The sequence below is a fragment of the Saccopteryx bilineata genome, chromosome 3 (assembly GCF_036850765.1).
Source record: "Saccopteryx bilineata isolate mSacBil1 chromosome 3, mSacBil1_pri_phased_curated, whole genome shotgun sequence".
Lineage (NCBI taxonomy): Eukaryota > Metazoa > Chordata > Mammalia > Chiroptera > Emballonuridae > Saccopteryx > Saccopteryx bilineata.
This window is the reverse complement of record NC_089492.1, coordinates 12,628,856-12,644,308: the sequence shown is the minus strand read 5'-3', so window position 1 is coordinate 12,644,308 and position 15,453 is coordinate 12,628,856. Positions and strand designations below refer to the sequence as shown.

The window sequence follows — 15,453 nt, the reverse complement described above, 5'->3', positions numbered from 1 at the left end:
GAGGACAGAACGGGTGGAAGGCAGGGAGTCCCACGGGAGGGATGCTGGGAGCCCAGAGGGTACCTGGGGTTGCTGAGGACAGAACGGGTGGAAGAAGTGGTGGAAGGCAGGGAGTCCCACAGGAGGGATGCTGGAGCCCAGAGGGTACCTGGGGTTGCTGAGGACGGAACGGGTGGAAGGAGTGGTGGAAGGCAGGGAGTCCCACGGGAGGGATGCTGGAGCACAGAGGGTACCTGGGGTTGCTGAGGACAGAACGGGTGGAAGGCAGGGAGTCCCACAGGAGGGATGCTGGGAGCCCAGAGAGTACCTGGGGTTGCTGAGGACAGTGAGCCTCAGACACTAAGACACTCTGTGGTCTGAGGTTCACAGAGACTTGGTCACTACATTTGCTCACAGTCTATCACCCACACCCCTGCCAGCCTTTGTGGGTGTGACCACAGGGCCTTCCAGACAAGGTCTTTTGCACAGTAAATACATCATTTTTGAATAAGCAGAAGGATGACTGGGTACTGGCAATATTATTTTACTGAAAATTGGAGTTGCACAAATAGTTCTTTAGATCATAAAACTAAATGAATATCTACTTAATTACATTGAGCATTTGCAAGAGGCAGTACAAAAATGTGTTCTGCTTCTACATGATATAAATTGCATATAATACCATGATTTCAACAATATTCTACTGTCTAGCTCCATGAGATACAGCTTACTCCGAATGTCTGATGTTTCCCACAATAAAGGGGAAACGTCGTTATATGATCAGTTGAGTTTATCCTCTTAATTCAGTTTAGTGATGGTGGGAGGATTTAGAAACAATCCTTACATCAAAGAAGTAGAAGAAGAAAAAGTTACAGGACTGTTCTGAACTCATCGAAAATGAAATTAGGCACGTGAGCTTCAGCAACCTAAAAGAATAAAACAAAGGAGTTAAATAATTCATGGTATCATTCAGAACAAATCCAAAATTTTCCATATGAAGAAATGAAGATATCCTTTCCAGGGGTCTCAAACTCGCAGCCCGCGGGTTGTTTTCAACTGCAGTGAGAAAAGTGTTGCGTAACAGTTGCCTTTTGTAGACCTAGTGCGGCCCGCCAAACGGCTGTGATCTTGCTCTGCGGCCCACATGCTGAGTTGAGTTTGAGACCCCTGCTAGACCAAGGGGAACCACAGGGAAGCCCTGGACTCACAGTAGGGTCCTCGTCCTGCTGTCTAATTTCCTGGCACTGTAACATCTCAGAGGATGTCGCCCAGCTTCCTTGGCCCCAGACCTGGGCTCCTAAAGGCACTTGGATCTGTCAGGAAGTACTAGAGGCAGTACCTCTAGGAAGACAGGAAGAACAGCAAGGGACCCAGCAGGACGGGGGAGAGGAGGAAGGCCCACAGAGGCATCCGTTCTTAGCTGTTCTCTGGGGAAGCCCTGAGGGGTGGACCCGGCGAGTGGAGAGCTAGGTATCCCCAAAGGCTGGAGATTGGTATTTTTTAAAAGCAGTGTTCAATTTTTTTCTGATTATAAAAGTATCAGCTGCTAATTAGAGGAAGTTTAGCAAATGCAGGAATATAAAAAAGAAATCTAATCTTAATCCCTTAGAGGAAACTAAAACAGGTTACACACACACACACAATTAGATATACATAATCTTGTGTCCTTTACCTCTGCTAAATCTGATTTTATGAACATCCCTGCACACACATCTTGGTGACCTTATGTACTTATTCCTAGCAGTGGTATTGCTGGGATCAGGTAAGTAAGCTTACAAGCCTCTATTTTAGGTAGATAAAGCCAAATTTCTCTCCCAAAAGGAGAGGCAATTTACACTCCCACTGACAGGACTGAGGTCTACTTCCCCAAACCTTCTAATCTAAGCACAGGGAGGGACCCAACATTTCACTTTCTACCGATTTGATGGGGATGGAAACAGTCATTTACCATTATTTTGATCCATGTTCCTTGAATCGAAGTCAGGGTGAGCGTCTTTACAGATGTCTATTGACCATTTATATTTCTTTTCCTGGAAATGGCCTGTTTGTATCCTTCACCCATTTTTTTTTTTCCTATTGGGATTGGGTTATGTTTTTCTTGCTGGTGTCAAGAGCCCACTATAAGTCAAGAAAACTGGTCCTCTGTTAATACTTTTTCTACTTTTTAATTTAAGAGACATTTGACAGAATTGTTGAATTACATTTAGCATTTATAAGAGATCAGATCTCTAAATCTTTTTATGGTTTCCTCCCTTGGTGCTTTATGTAGCAAGTTCAGAGACCTGATATATTAATTTTAGTCAAATATCTACTAATTTATTCCACTTTTCAAATGGACTCTAATCTGTGCCCTAATTTGAGGCGCTCTTGTTCCTTCTCTATGACTGCAGATGCTTGGTTTGTTTCCAGGCTACACATTTTAGGTTACTGACCCATCTGTTTTCACACCAGGAGCAAACTATTTTGATTTTTGTAGTCTTACAATATATTTTCATACTTGGCATAAATACGTTTTCATCTTTTTATCAAATCCTATTTTAACCCAAATCCTATGAAATGTCTAAATTATTTTTCCCCAAGTTAAAAACATTATCTGGAAATTTAATCATAACTGCAAGTAAAGCTATAAACTAGAAAGAATTGATATCTCGTTCAGAATTCTACTTGGACACATTTTATATTTTAAGATTATACAGCTTTATCTAAATTGTTCTTTCATATTTCTTCAAGAGGTTAGTTTTGGCTATATTATGTCCTTGCTAATTCTGTGAGTAGAAACTTTTGTACATTATATTTTTGAATTGGGTCATTAGAATATTTATTTTATACATTATTCTATAACCAGCTTTTCTGTACTCCGAGTTGTTTTTCCCATGATTCTCCTGGACACTCAAGGAAGAGTATTACATCTTCAATAAGTACAATTGTCTTCTCCCCACTGTGCATATTTTTGTTGCATTTATTTTATCGTCTGGCACCTGCATAGCAGCTACGGTCCTGTCTTCCGTGAGGATGTCACTGGTGTCTCACTGCTCAGTGTGGCACTCCCAGTTAATTTTTTTTTAAATGTTTTTTTTTTAAATTTTATTTTATTTTATTTATTCATTTTAGAGAGGAGAGAGAGAGGGAGAGAGAGAGAGACAGAGAGAGAGGGAGAGAGATAGGGGGGAGGAGCTGGAAGCATGAACTCCCATATGTGCCTTGACCAGGCAAGCCCAGGGTTTCGAACCGGCGACCTCAGCGTTTCCACCAGTTAATTTTTAAAGCATATTTTGCTTTTGCTATCAAAAAAGATCTTTGATTCCTAACCTACAAATTTTTCAAAATCAGGCTTTTCAGCATCTACTGAAAGTCTTTTATATTTTAACATCAAGCTCCCCAATTTGAGCTAAAACCTACCAAAAGTGAAATGACTAGTAAGAGAGAAAAAGAACTTCTTAAAAGGTACAAAGTAGTGTGTCATTTTGGAAAGAGTTGTCACGGGTAATGTCAGCCGTGGTGTGAACTCAGCCAGGTTACTGTGGAGAGGAAGGAACGAACACGCCACGCTCGGTACTTCTCCAGCCTGGACACCTCGAGAAGTCCGCTGGACGGCACATCTCACTGGAACTGGTGAGTGGCTGTCCACAGGAAGTACGGCAGACAATGAGAGGGGAGGGGAGCTGCCTTCAACTCTGTCTTCTTGCAAAGCACTTCACAGGGTGGAGGAGGGGACACTACGGAGCTGGGCAGAGCAGGGGTGAGGGGACAGGCCTCTCTGCAGGTGCATGAGCGGCTAGCCTTCACTCCTGATGAGCCCAGCGCCACTCTTCCACACACGGGCATTATTGTTCTGTATGTATCACTTACCCTCCTGGGCAGCTGTGTGTACCGCACATAGTCCTCCAGGAACAGGAGGGCACCCACCACGTCTGCAGGCATCTCAGGCACCTTCTGGCTGTAAGAGAACAGTCTGGGTCCATGAACTGCTCTGCACACAGGAGCCCCTCAGTCACGACACGGAAATAGTGAATCAATCGCGGACAGATTACTAAGTGAAGTCAAAGAAGAAACAGAGCTGTAGGACATCCTCTTGATTTCTATCATTATCCTGCTTGCCCATCTTCAGAGCACGGTGAGGGTAAGACCCCAACTTCTCCGTGGATTACGTGGGCCTTTGCAATATGGCCCCAGCCCTCTGTCTGGCTCAGCTCTCTCTGGACCCTTCAGCACTTCGTGGTTCAAAGACGGGCAGGCCCCTCAACAGGGAAAACTTTCCCAAGCCCTCCAGTCTCTGCATGCTCATTTGAAAGTAAACCTCTGGACATCTTTCCAGGTCCAGCCTGGTACTCCCTCCTCCAGGAAGTCCTCCTTGGCACCTGTGGACAGATGGCTTTTCTCTTATGCTCTCAGTATACTTGGTGTCTTCTACCAGCCTCTTAAATTTTCCAGTGTGGGGCTTCCTTGAGGGCCTGGGTCATGTCTCCCTTGCCCTATCCCCAGTACCCGGATTGTGCCTGAACCGCTACTTATATTGGCGGGGGTCAACTCACTATGGCATCTAACACTTCCACATGGGTCCTAGTCATGTACCCATTCACACAACTACACCGCCACCACTCTCTACAGTGGGGATGCAGCCAAGTGCCGCACAGTCTTCTTGTGGAGCTTACCTTCTTCTTATTAAAATGAGTTTCAGGTGTGAAAGCTACTTCCAGTGTATATGTAGACTGGCATTTTCTAAATAACAAGGGTTTTGTGGCACTGGACTACCAATAGATTTCTCTGGTGATATTCTGGTTTTTGAGAAGAATGCTTCTGATGACTGCCCCCAGAAAGGTTCCCACTGCTTAGTCCTTTCAGTGTGTGACCAGGCTCCCTTCTGTTTGCCCTGCAGGGACCAGAGAAGGGAGGTCTCCATACATCTCCAGCTCCTGTGTCACCTCACTCAGCCCAAGCCGGAACCCTGAGCTGCAGTCCGAACCCTGGGTCCTGAGGACCTCTCTCCAGGCAGCCAGTAGCACGCCGGACCGGGGCCAGGCTTTGTCCTGGGCAGTCATCAGCAAGGCGCCGGAACCCTGAGCTGCAGTCTGACCCCTGGGGCCTGAGGACCTCTCTCCAGGCGGCCAGGAGCACGCCGGACCGGAGCCAGGCTTCGTCCTGGGCAGTCATCAGCAAGGCGCCGGAACCCTGAGCTACAGTCCGACCCCTGGGTCCTGAGGACCTCTCTCCAGGCGGCCAGGAGCACGCCGGACCGGACCCGGGCTGCGTCCTGGGCAGTCATCAGCAAGGCGCTGGAACCCTGAACTGCAGTCCGACCCCTGGGTCCTGAGGACCTCTCTCCAGGCGGCCAGGAGCACGCCGGACCGGACCCGGGCTGCGTCCTGGGCAGTCATCAGCAAGGCGCTGGAACCCTGAACTGCAGTCCGACCCCTGGGGCCTGAGGACCTCTCTCCAGGCGGCCAGGAGCACGCAGACCGGACCGGGGCTGCGTCCTGGGCAGTCATCAGCAAGGCGCCGGAACCCTGAACTGCAGTCTGACCCCTGGGTCCTGAGGACCTCTCTCCAGGCGGCCAGGAGCACGTCGGACCGGAGCCAGGTTTTGTCCTGGGCGGTCATCAGCAAGGCGCTGGAACCCTGAGCTGCAGCCCGACCCCTGGGTCCTGAGGACCTCTCTCCAGGCGGCCAGGAGCACGCCGGACCGGAACCAGGCTTCGTCCTGGGCAGTCAGCAGCAAGGCGGCAGCAGAGGGTGGAGGACCTGCCCACTCCTGACAGATGCTGAACTACGGCTGAGGGTGGCCCGGCGGGGAGGGGACCGGAAACAACCGCCCTTGTGCCACCTGACCCCCGTGGTCCTGGCGAGATGCGTCACATGTTTGGAACCTGCTGCCTTCCCTTGCTACTGGCCTTATTTTGTGATTGTTACAACTTCATTATTGAGACTTCCCATCCTTCCAAGCTCTCTTCTATTTTTCAATTGTTAAAACATCTGCTCTTGGACGCATGGCTGATCACAGGTCGTAGAAAAATACCCAGTGTTTGGTGTTGTAACCATTAACTAAGGTGGGGAAGGACTGGCCTGACTGAGGCTCATGGGAAAAAGATGCCAGGATTTGAAAAGAAGATCAAATCACTATTAGCTGCCGGTAGCAACGGATGTCAAGGACCTAGGAGTGCAGTTTCAGGGCACTGTGCTCAGCAGAGGGTGCAGGACGAAGGAGAGTGATAACCCCCCACCCTAAGGGGAGGGCTGTAACTGTCATCCGTGTACCGGTTTGGGAAAACACATTTTACAGTGGCCAGTGACAAACCAGAGCACCCACGGGAGGTCTCCACAGCACGCCAGGGGAAAGTGGAGGCGCTCACCCAAAGAAAGAGAAGACCTGAGGCAGCAGGGGACATTAACAACTGAAGTGACACTACAAAGGGGGGACACTGTATTTATTCCATCTAACTTCAAAGGGTAGAAGAAGGCTTAGTGTGTGACATCTTCAGAGAGATGGATGACATTTTTTATTTATCATAATCAGGATTTTTTAATCTATCTATCTATCTATCTATCTATCTATCTATCATCTAGTTTTGATTAAGTGAGAGGGTGAGAGGCAGGTATACGGACAGACTCCTGTATGCACCCGGACCAGGATCCACCAGGCAAGCCCCCTAACAAGTGATGCTCTGCCCATCTGGGGCTGCTGCTCCATTGCTCAGCAACTAAGCTATTTTAGCACCTGAGGTAATGCCATGGAGCCATCCTCAGAGCTCAGGGCCAACTTGCTTGAACCATTCAAGCCATGGCCACAGGAGGGAAGAGAGAGGGAGAGAGAGAGAGAGAGAGAGAGAAGGAGGGAGGGAGGGAGGGAGGGAGGGAGGGAGGGAGGGAGGGAGGAGGGGTGGAGAAGCAGATGGTCGCTTTTCCTGTGTGTCCTGACTGGGAATCGAACTGGAACTTCCACACGACATTCCAGGCTGATATTCAGGAACTTCTAACTACAAGAAGGACTCTACCAGTGTGCTGTGCTGTGTTGAGAGGTAATGGGAGCCCCATCAGTGGGAGTGTCCCAGCAGACACTGGACAACGACCCGCCAGGAACACCCAACAACTGACTCAGGCCCTTGGTGGAGGAAAATGAAATGGCCTCTGAAATCGTGTCCCATCAGCACAGGACTTGGAAGACCATCCCTGTTGTCTTTAAGTTATATGGACAAAAGTGACTGGTGGCAATCTTCCAGATTTTGAATGTGTAACATGCAGAGACTTATAGTTAGCTGGGCTCAACCTTTAGGGTATAGAGAAGGAGGCTCAGAACCCAGCACAGCCACATTTGGGGAGGGAAAAGAAGAGAGGTTTACAAGCTTTGTATTAAATAGGAACTTTGGTGGACACCAGGAGCTCAAGCTGGGTCCCGGGTCTGCCACAGATGTGCTCCCTGCCTCCCATGGAAGGGGGTGGAGCTGTCCCTTGGCTGTGGCCCACAGGCCACACAGGCTCACTAGGTTTTGAGTGTGGCATCCCTGCCGACAGAGGAACAGGCCTGCACTGTCTTCCCCGCACTAATTCTGGTCGTGACTCATTCATGCAATTATCACTGAGTGCGCCGGGGGCTCCCAGGCGGGTGACTAAGAGGGGCCCAACCTGATTTCCTCCGAACAAGAAGATGTGCCCTGACTTGCTGCACAGAGCAAGGTAAGCAGCCAATCCTGTCTCCACCAGGAGACACTCAGAGGAGTTTGGCGTACAAGGCTCACAGTAATCCCGTTTCCCTGGCGGGCCGCACGCACCTGGTGCACTGCTCCATGGTGGAGCGGATGAACTGGCCGACCAGTGCCAGGAACTGCTCCATGTAGCGGGAGTGGAACTGCTTCATCAGGGTGAGCAGTCCCAGGACGAGCGGCGGCCAGTCCACAGGGTCGGCAGGCTTCCGGCAGACCATTCCTGCGAGGAACCACAGGTCACCAGTTACGCCGCCAGGCCAAGTGCTGGCCTTGGGCAGCGGCACTCAGTGTGAACGTTTGTGAATGTCCGCGCGCTTTGGGCCCACATCGTCCCTGGCATGTGACTATCTGGAAGGAATAACAACTTGGACTGCACTTTGAACTAGGCCTGGGGTTGGCAGAGGTTTCTAGAGGTTTGACAGATTCAACACAACAAAATGATTTCTCATTTTTATTACTGCCACGTTCTCTTTTGGATTAAATAATTAAGGAATGTGATTGTACAAAAACTTCAAGATATAAAAATGTAAACGAGAAAATAAAAATGAACTATAAGCAACTTCTATTAAGGGTGGCATGACACATAAGAGACCCTGAACTATACTCTTAAATGAAAACAAATAAAATGCTGGATAAAGTATTTAATGTAAACAAGGTGTCTTTATGCACTGACAACCCATCAGTAGTAGTAGTAACACGGAGAACAGGAAGCTCTGACTCATGAGATGAACCCTTAAATCCGCTTGGAATAATTTCTTGACATTGGTTTTGACCAACGTACAGAAAACAGAGTGAGCCTCAGTTGAGGGCTGGCTCTGTGCTGAGTACAATATCAAGTATTTAAAAAATCTGATTGGCCTGAGAGGTTAAGTAACTTGGCCACAGTCGTCACACAGGTGGAGGGTGGTGAAACCAGAATCCGAACACGCAGGTGTTCCCTCCCTCCTACGGTCAGGCCCTCTCCAGTGTCACCCTCTCTATGCTATGTGGCAGTAACAGGCTGGTTATGGGAGATGTGTCTGGAATCATGAAATATTTTTGAATGAGAAAATAAAAATCTAAGGGACTCTACAGCTTTATCCTAAAAAAGTTTATGAAATAGGAAGGGAAATACTTCACTTGCTGATTAAAAAATAATATGGTTCTGTATTAAAAAGGTCTTATAATACTTTCAAAGTAAATTAACCTCTATAGTGAATTTTTAAAACTCTACTTAGAAAAAGGTTTGGAAACAGAGGAAGTACTTGGGAATCAATTAAAAGAGTGATTATAAAAATGTGCACAACAAAGTCGCCTAACTAAACATTAGAAATTAAAGGACTATAGTTCGTTGATATGAAATCCACTGTCTACATTTCATTAGGGGGCATTAAATTTCAGAGGCCCAAAGACATGGACTTTATAAACACACATTTAATTAAGAAAAGATCTCTTATGTGACACAGCATTCTATACAAAGAGCTGTTTTATTAGTTATTAACCTGGTGATATTGGTTCTTACTGCAAAGAATAAATGTCAGACCATACCTAGGTTTTTGTTGTACTGAAGTTTTGGCAACTGAGCGATCAAGAATAGAAAGTTGACAATTGGGAAATAGGATAAGCGCTTGGTCGTGATGTAGATCTGGAAAGAGAAAGGTGAGAAAAAACGCACGGTTTCTTGACAGTGCACAATACCACAGTGAATATACACATTACAAAGAGAAAGTTTCCGTTTTATTTCAATTTGTTGCTCTACCTAAAACAAGGATGGTTCCATGAATTCGCTGCCTTCAGCATTTTATTTAACAGCACTGGGTCCCCTGCACCCCCACAAATAAATACCCATGTAACAGTTAGGCCTCCTGGGAAAGGAACACTTTTGCTTTTACTCCCCACCCCCCTCAAGTCTCTGAATGTCATTAAAAAGGGAGAAAAACAAGGTGGTGAGCAAGCCTGGGACGGAGAGCACACACAGCGGCCACGGCAAAGGGGAGGGAGGGGCATGGGGGGAAAGAAGGAGCTCCATATGGCAGCAGCGGCAGTCCACAGGCAGAAAGCAAGTGGATGTCCCCTCTACCATCTGCTTTCCCCTGGGCCACGTCATAGAGCAGCCACCCTCCCAGTTCACCTGGCAGAATCCCTCCTCCCCACTGGCCCGGGAACAGGCTGCATTCTGGTGAGCAGCTCTGACTGCCCAGCTCCACCCTGGCACCCTGGCTGGCGAGGGGCCCTGGGGGTGCGGCCCGTCTCCGACCCTCCTGCTCCTCACCCAGCAAGGGCACATCCCAGCAACTTTCCCTAATCTCACCCACGGTCGATACACAGTGCTCGGCTCGTAATAAGTACTCAAAAAATGTAAGCTGCTATTCAGGGTCACAATCTTTTAACCAAAAACCCAGGGCATCATACAGATATAAAAATTTCACCCCTTATAGATTTTACAAAGGTAATATAGGGTCCAGAGCAGTGCTGGTCAACCTAGTCCCTCCAACCCACTAGGGGGCATTCCAGCTTTCATGGTGGGCGGTAGCGGAGCAACCAAAGTATAAATAAAAAGATAGATTTAACTATAGTAAGTTGTTTTATAAAGATTTATTCTGCCAAACTCAGCGAAAATCCGACATAAAGTACTTGGTAAGTAATTATTATTATATGCTTTAACTTGCTGTAACTCTGTTTTATAAATTTTATAAAGTAAAGTTACTTCCCTACTTTATAAATCACCATTACTGGGGAACCGGTAGGTGGTTGGATTTTACTACTAACAGAGATACAAAAGTGGGCGGTAGATATAAAAAGGTTGACTACCCCTGGTCTAGATGAACACCCTACAAGCAGTCATTAAAACGTGAACATTCGGGAATAGGCTTTGCCGCCCAATGAGATGTGACACCAACTTGTGAACAACTCCCAGGCTGGGAGGAAAGAGTCTGCGGTCGTAAGTGAGATTACTGTGGGCCACAAAGGGAACACCTTCGGGCAGGAAGGATCATACCTGACAAACCTACAGCGAATCTCTTAAAGACAGAGCACTTTGGGCTTTTTACGGAGCTCCGACAGACAGTAAAATCCCGGGTTCCACAGCCAGGGTCAGGCAGGGCAGGCGTGAACACATCCTCCTGTCACTTGGGAACCAGGAGCTCAAAAAGGGGGCACTTGGGGAATGGAGGCTCTGGGCTCTGAATCCAGGTTCTCCCAGCTCAGCACAGTGACCGGTCACCTGGGCCAGATCACCATTTTGGACGCCCCTGTCCCCCACCACACCATTATGTATTTTAATCAGCAACCTTGTTCAGTGGGTTGTGAATGCCGGCTGCCTCCAGGTAGGCTGTGATCTCATATAGGAGCGTGTTATCCTCCTTGGGGTACGGAAGGGAAGGGTCCTGGTAGTGTGCTTCAATGTCCGCTAGGAGAGCCCTAAGTGGGAAGAGAAAACAAAACCGTGCTAAGTGTTAGAGATTGGCTGAATTTATCAACAATTAATACAGTGTCTGATGTCATCTTTTAGGGCCTCAGTCTCCTCATCTGGAAAATAAGGGCATGGTCCTTCCAATTCTCAATTGTCATGCCTGTGATGGGGAATAAGTAAAATTCAACCTCGAATGACTTTCTCTTCTGAAGTTAACCCAGATCAAAGGTTTTCACCACTCAAGTTTTACGAATTCACTGAACTGTTTTCAATACCTACTATGTCAAAAGCACTAATTTAGCAACCAAGCAGCATGAATTATGTATCTTTAAGTAGAAGGCTTGAGCCCTGGCTGGACAGCTCAGTTGGTTGGAGCACATCTGAAGCACAGAGGTTGCCGGTTTGATCCCCGGTCAGGGCACATACAAGAACGGATCGATGTTCCTGTCTCTCCCCGCCCACCTTCCTCTCTGCTAAAAATCAATACATTAAAAAAAAAAAGTAGAAGGCTTGAAATGAGAGTAAGTTGCTGGGAGGCAGAAGATATGACTACACTCCCGGATGTGTGCCCAGAGCCACTCCTAGTAACTGAAACACTTCTAATGGCCCACAGGACAATTAGTGACTCAGTGCTGTGGAACATCAAGTGTAGATTTTGGTAATATGGTCGACCCTTGAAAAACACAAGAGTTAAACACACTGACCCCCTGAGCAGTCAAAAATTCATATATAACTCTTTGTTCCCTAAAACTTAAATATTAATAGCCTACTGTTGACCAGAAGCCTTTCCAATGACACAGTCAATTAGCATGTATTTCGTATGTTGCACATATTATATACTATATTCTTAAAGTAAGCTAGAGAGAGAAAGTGATAAGAAAATCATAAGAGAAAAAACATTTATAGTACTTACTGAAAAAAATCTGCATATTAGTGGACCCACGCAGACCTTTCAAACCCACATGTTGAAAGGTCAACTGTAATCGCTTTCTCACTCTGTGCAAGTACCTAGCAGTGTCTGTGTGTATAAAGTGATCAGTATATGTTGGCTGAATAAGTGAATCCATCAAAAAAAAAAAAAAAAAAAAAGAGAGAGAGACACACATACACCCATCCACACACAACAAGGGACAATACTGAGGAAATACAGATTTGATTTCCACAGGAAGGAAGCTCATTAATCCAGAGAGCCTCCTTACCCATAACTTGAAAGAGTAGGTGTTGAGGACCCCGGGCTGCTAACTGCTAATGAACAATGCAGGCCCACAGACGGCCCTTTCAAATGCTGGCACTTACTTATTGAGATTCTCCAGGGCTGCTGCCAGATGTTTGGAGTCAAATCGACAAGAGTAATTTAATTCATTGGCAATCTGTTGTCTCAGAATCTGCATCTGCCCCACCTGTGAACAAGCAAGAGCAAGACCAGGTAGAAGAGGTCAACATTGCAAAGGAGGCAAACACCAACATGACAGGTTTTCATTGGAGAACACACGTTCTGCAGAAAAACGTAAGCACTGTTTGGACTGGCTCGTGGCTAAGGGCACCATCCTCCCTGCTGGGGGAGCAGGGACCATTCAAGCACCCCTTGGATGGACTTCAGAATGCCAACCTCAAATATCCCAGAGCCTAATATTTTACAGAGCGACCCTTTAATGTTCAGTGTTGCATGTGTCTGTTTTGGAGCTCTATTTTTAATCTTCCGGAACAAGTTCTCCAAGTTTAGCAGCTGCTGGAAGAAGCCCTAACACCTTTACTTGTCCTAAACTGAACTTTCTCACATCCTAAGGATGCCATTTCCCTCAAAAAATTCTCAAATTTGGTGAATATAAGTGTTCTACATCACTCTGGAATAAAGATCATGTAATACTCTGGGTTAAAAAACAATCCACATAAATTCTACCAAGGAGGCCCCTCTAACAATGCTAACTCCTAGTCCAGGAGTCCTTAGCCTTGTGTTTGTACCTTGTACCCATCTGGAAGCTGGTGAAGCATATGGGCCTTGTCTCAGAATAATTATTTTATGTGTACGAAATAAAATTAGGATCATAGGAGCCAACTGTAATGAAATATAACTATCAGACTATTAAAAGAGCAGATTGGTGATACAAAGTTATGTTAACAAGGTGAAGCAATCACTGTAACTCCCAAGTAGCAATGAGCATAAATGCTATTGAATGTCTATGTCGGGTGACAGCAAACCCTTCGGGACCGAGTTCCAGAGAGATCTCAGCTTGCTCCCACACACTGTCAGCAGCACAGAGACAGCAGTGCACTTCTCCTGGGCCAATACACTTCTTACTTTCCATTTTAGAAGAAGTATCCCTAAAAGATTAGCCATGGGGAGAGGAGGAATTGGAGGGGAGGCTGTTTTATAATGCCAGCAACAATAAGGTGCAAACGGATATATTTCTCGAGTTGTTGGGAGCAGAGAAAACATTAAAAGAGCATAGTTCTCTAAGAACAAAGAAAAGTTATTATTTAGATAAATGGAGCTTGTAATGGTTAGTGTTAAGTGACCTCAAATGTCTTAATAGAATACCATTTTACTTATGTGAGGAAAATAAAAGTCAATGTAAAAAGTGTTGTTTATAAGTAAGAAACCTTTTTTTAATAGAAAAGACATTATCATTTAGAAATCAAAATAGGGCAAGGCCACAAAAATAGTGGGTTCTCTCAGGCTACCTCCACCTTGAATTGGCTCATATACTTCCTTACTTAATTCTAGATACTCTACGTCAAGGAGTCCCTTAAAAGCATCAATCTAGAAATGGAAACAGAAAAACATCGGTGTAATATAACTTGTTCTTATTTAAAGCACACCGAATACCCGTGACCGACGCTCTCTCTCTGTGGTGCTCACTCCACGCCTTCCGTACAATGCTGGAGGCCAGGGCGCCAGGGAGCTCATTCTACCCATCTATTTGCTTATTTCGAGCTGTTTGGATTATCACTTTCTCCATGATTTCCCTAGTGTTGCACTGACCAATACAGCAGCTACTAGCCACATGTGGCCATTTATTTAAAATGAATACAATGATATAAAAAGTAAAGGTTCAGTTCCTGGGCCCCTAAGTCACATTTCAAGTATTCAGTATCAACCCGTGGCTAGTGGCTACTGTTACTATTGAAAAGCACAGAGTATTTCCAAAATGACAAATTTGTCCTCGGGGGGCCTTAGATCTGGACCACTGACTTGGCTACTGTTGAATTACCAGCAATCACAATGAACTGCGGTCTGGAATAGCCATTGGACTCCGAACCACCTGGCAACCAAGCCGACAACTTCCAAGCCTCTTCCAAGAACCCAAGAACCCGTCATCTCCCCCAGCCTCCTACAGAGACAAGAGTGAGGCCTGTCCAACCTCAGTCTGCCCAGAAGGTTTTGCAGCAATTAGAAACTTGGCCTGAGTGGCTCTCAGTATCTGAACACCACTTGGAGAGGGAATGTCAGAGCTATGTAACGAAGGACACCTACCTAACAGCCAAAGGCTCCTGTGTTACCTATTCTGTTGATGTTTCCAAATTATTGACGTTTCCAAATTAAACACGCATACACACATACAAAACCATAAACAACTTACTGAAATTATGGAAAATACATTGTGAATCTGGCCAATCAACAATGAGTCCTGCCTCAATGAGCAACTTCTGTAATTGGGAACAAGGGAACGGAACTTTTGTTCCTAAGGCATTCTAGACTTTTCCTTTGCTATGTGATACTTGACCCATGAATCAGTTTCCCACCAGGAAATCTAGGAGATGGTTAGTAGATTTTCTGAGGAGACAGGTAGTGATTCCTTTGTGTGTCACCCAACAACTGACAGTGCTTTGTACATAACAAGTGCTCAACAAAGGGCTGTCGGATGTCTTAGGACATCGAGTGATAAGAGCAGGACACACAGAAGAGTCAGAGGGCCCTTGGGAGCCACTGTCATCGTCAAGGGTGAGAGCACAGGAGCGGGTTCTACAATAAGTTGATTCCCATCCAGCAGATTCATCTCTCATTTCACTTTCTTGTTCATTTCCAAAGACACAGGGTTATGTCTATGGTGTAAGGACAAGTCATGCCCCAGAGAGCCTGGCTCTTAATACCGATGTGAACACAGAGGGGAGAGAGACAGATGGTCTGTAGATGGACAGATCACTGAAGGAACGTGCTTTGTGAGGACGGATTATCACCGAGGGAGGACATTTTCCATTTCCTGTGTGAAGGCACCTCCTGCCAAAGGCATTTCAAAGAGAAACACATTCCCTGAACAAAAGGAAAACAAGAGGCCAATAAAAAGCATAGCCAAGAACAGCCCCAGAGAGGAAGACAAAGAAACAAATGAATTATAGAAACAATGACAAACTGAAGTATTGTATTTCATGTTTTAATGACAAAAT

At 46.2% G+C, this 15,453-nt stretch overlaps 1 protein-coding gene across 1 annotated transcript in view; it reads right to left on the bottom strand.

Annotated features, from left to right (window-relative positions):
* Positions 1–507: 507 nt before the first annotated feature.
* WASHC5 (WASH complex subunit 5) overlaps positions 508–15,453 on the bottom strand; it is a 64,093-nt gene continuing 49,147 nt past the window's right edge. Inside the window, exons 24-29 of the mRNA XM_066265679.1 lie at positions 12,364–12,467; positions 10,946–11,075; positions 9,204–9,300; positions 7,743–7,896; positions 3,829–3,916; positions 508–905 (exon numbers count right to left, since the gene is read on the bottom strand). Coding sequence (XP_066121776.1) covers positions 849–905; positions 3,829–3,916; positions 7,743–7,896; positions 9,204–9,300; positions 10,946–11,075; positions 12,364–12,467 — 630 coding nt within the window. The 3' untranslated portion in view covers positions 508–848. The remainder of the gene's footprint in view (positions 906–3,828; positions 3,917–7,742; positions 7,897–9,203; positions 9,301–10,945; positions 11,076–12,363; positions 12,468–15,453) is intronic.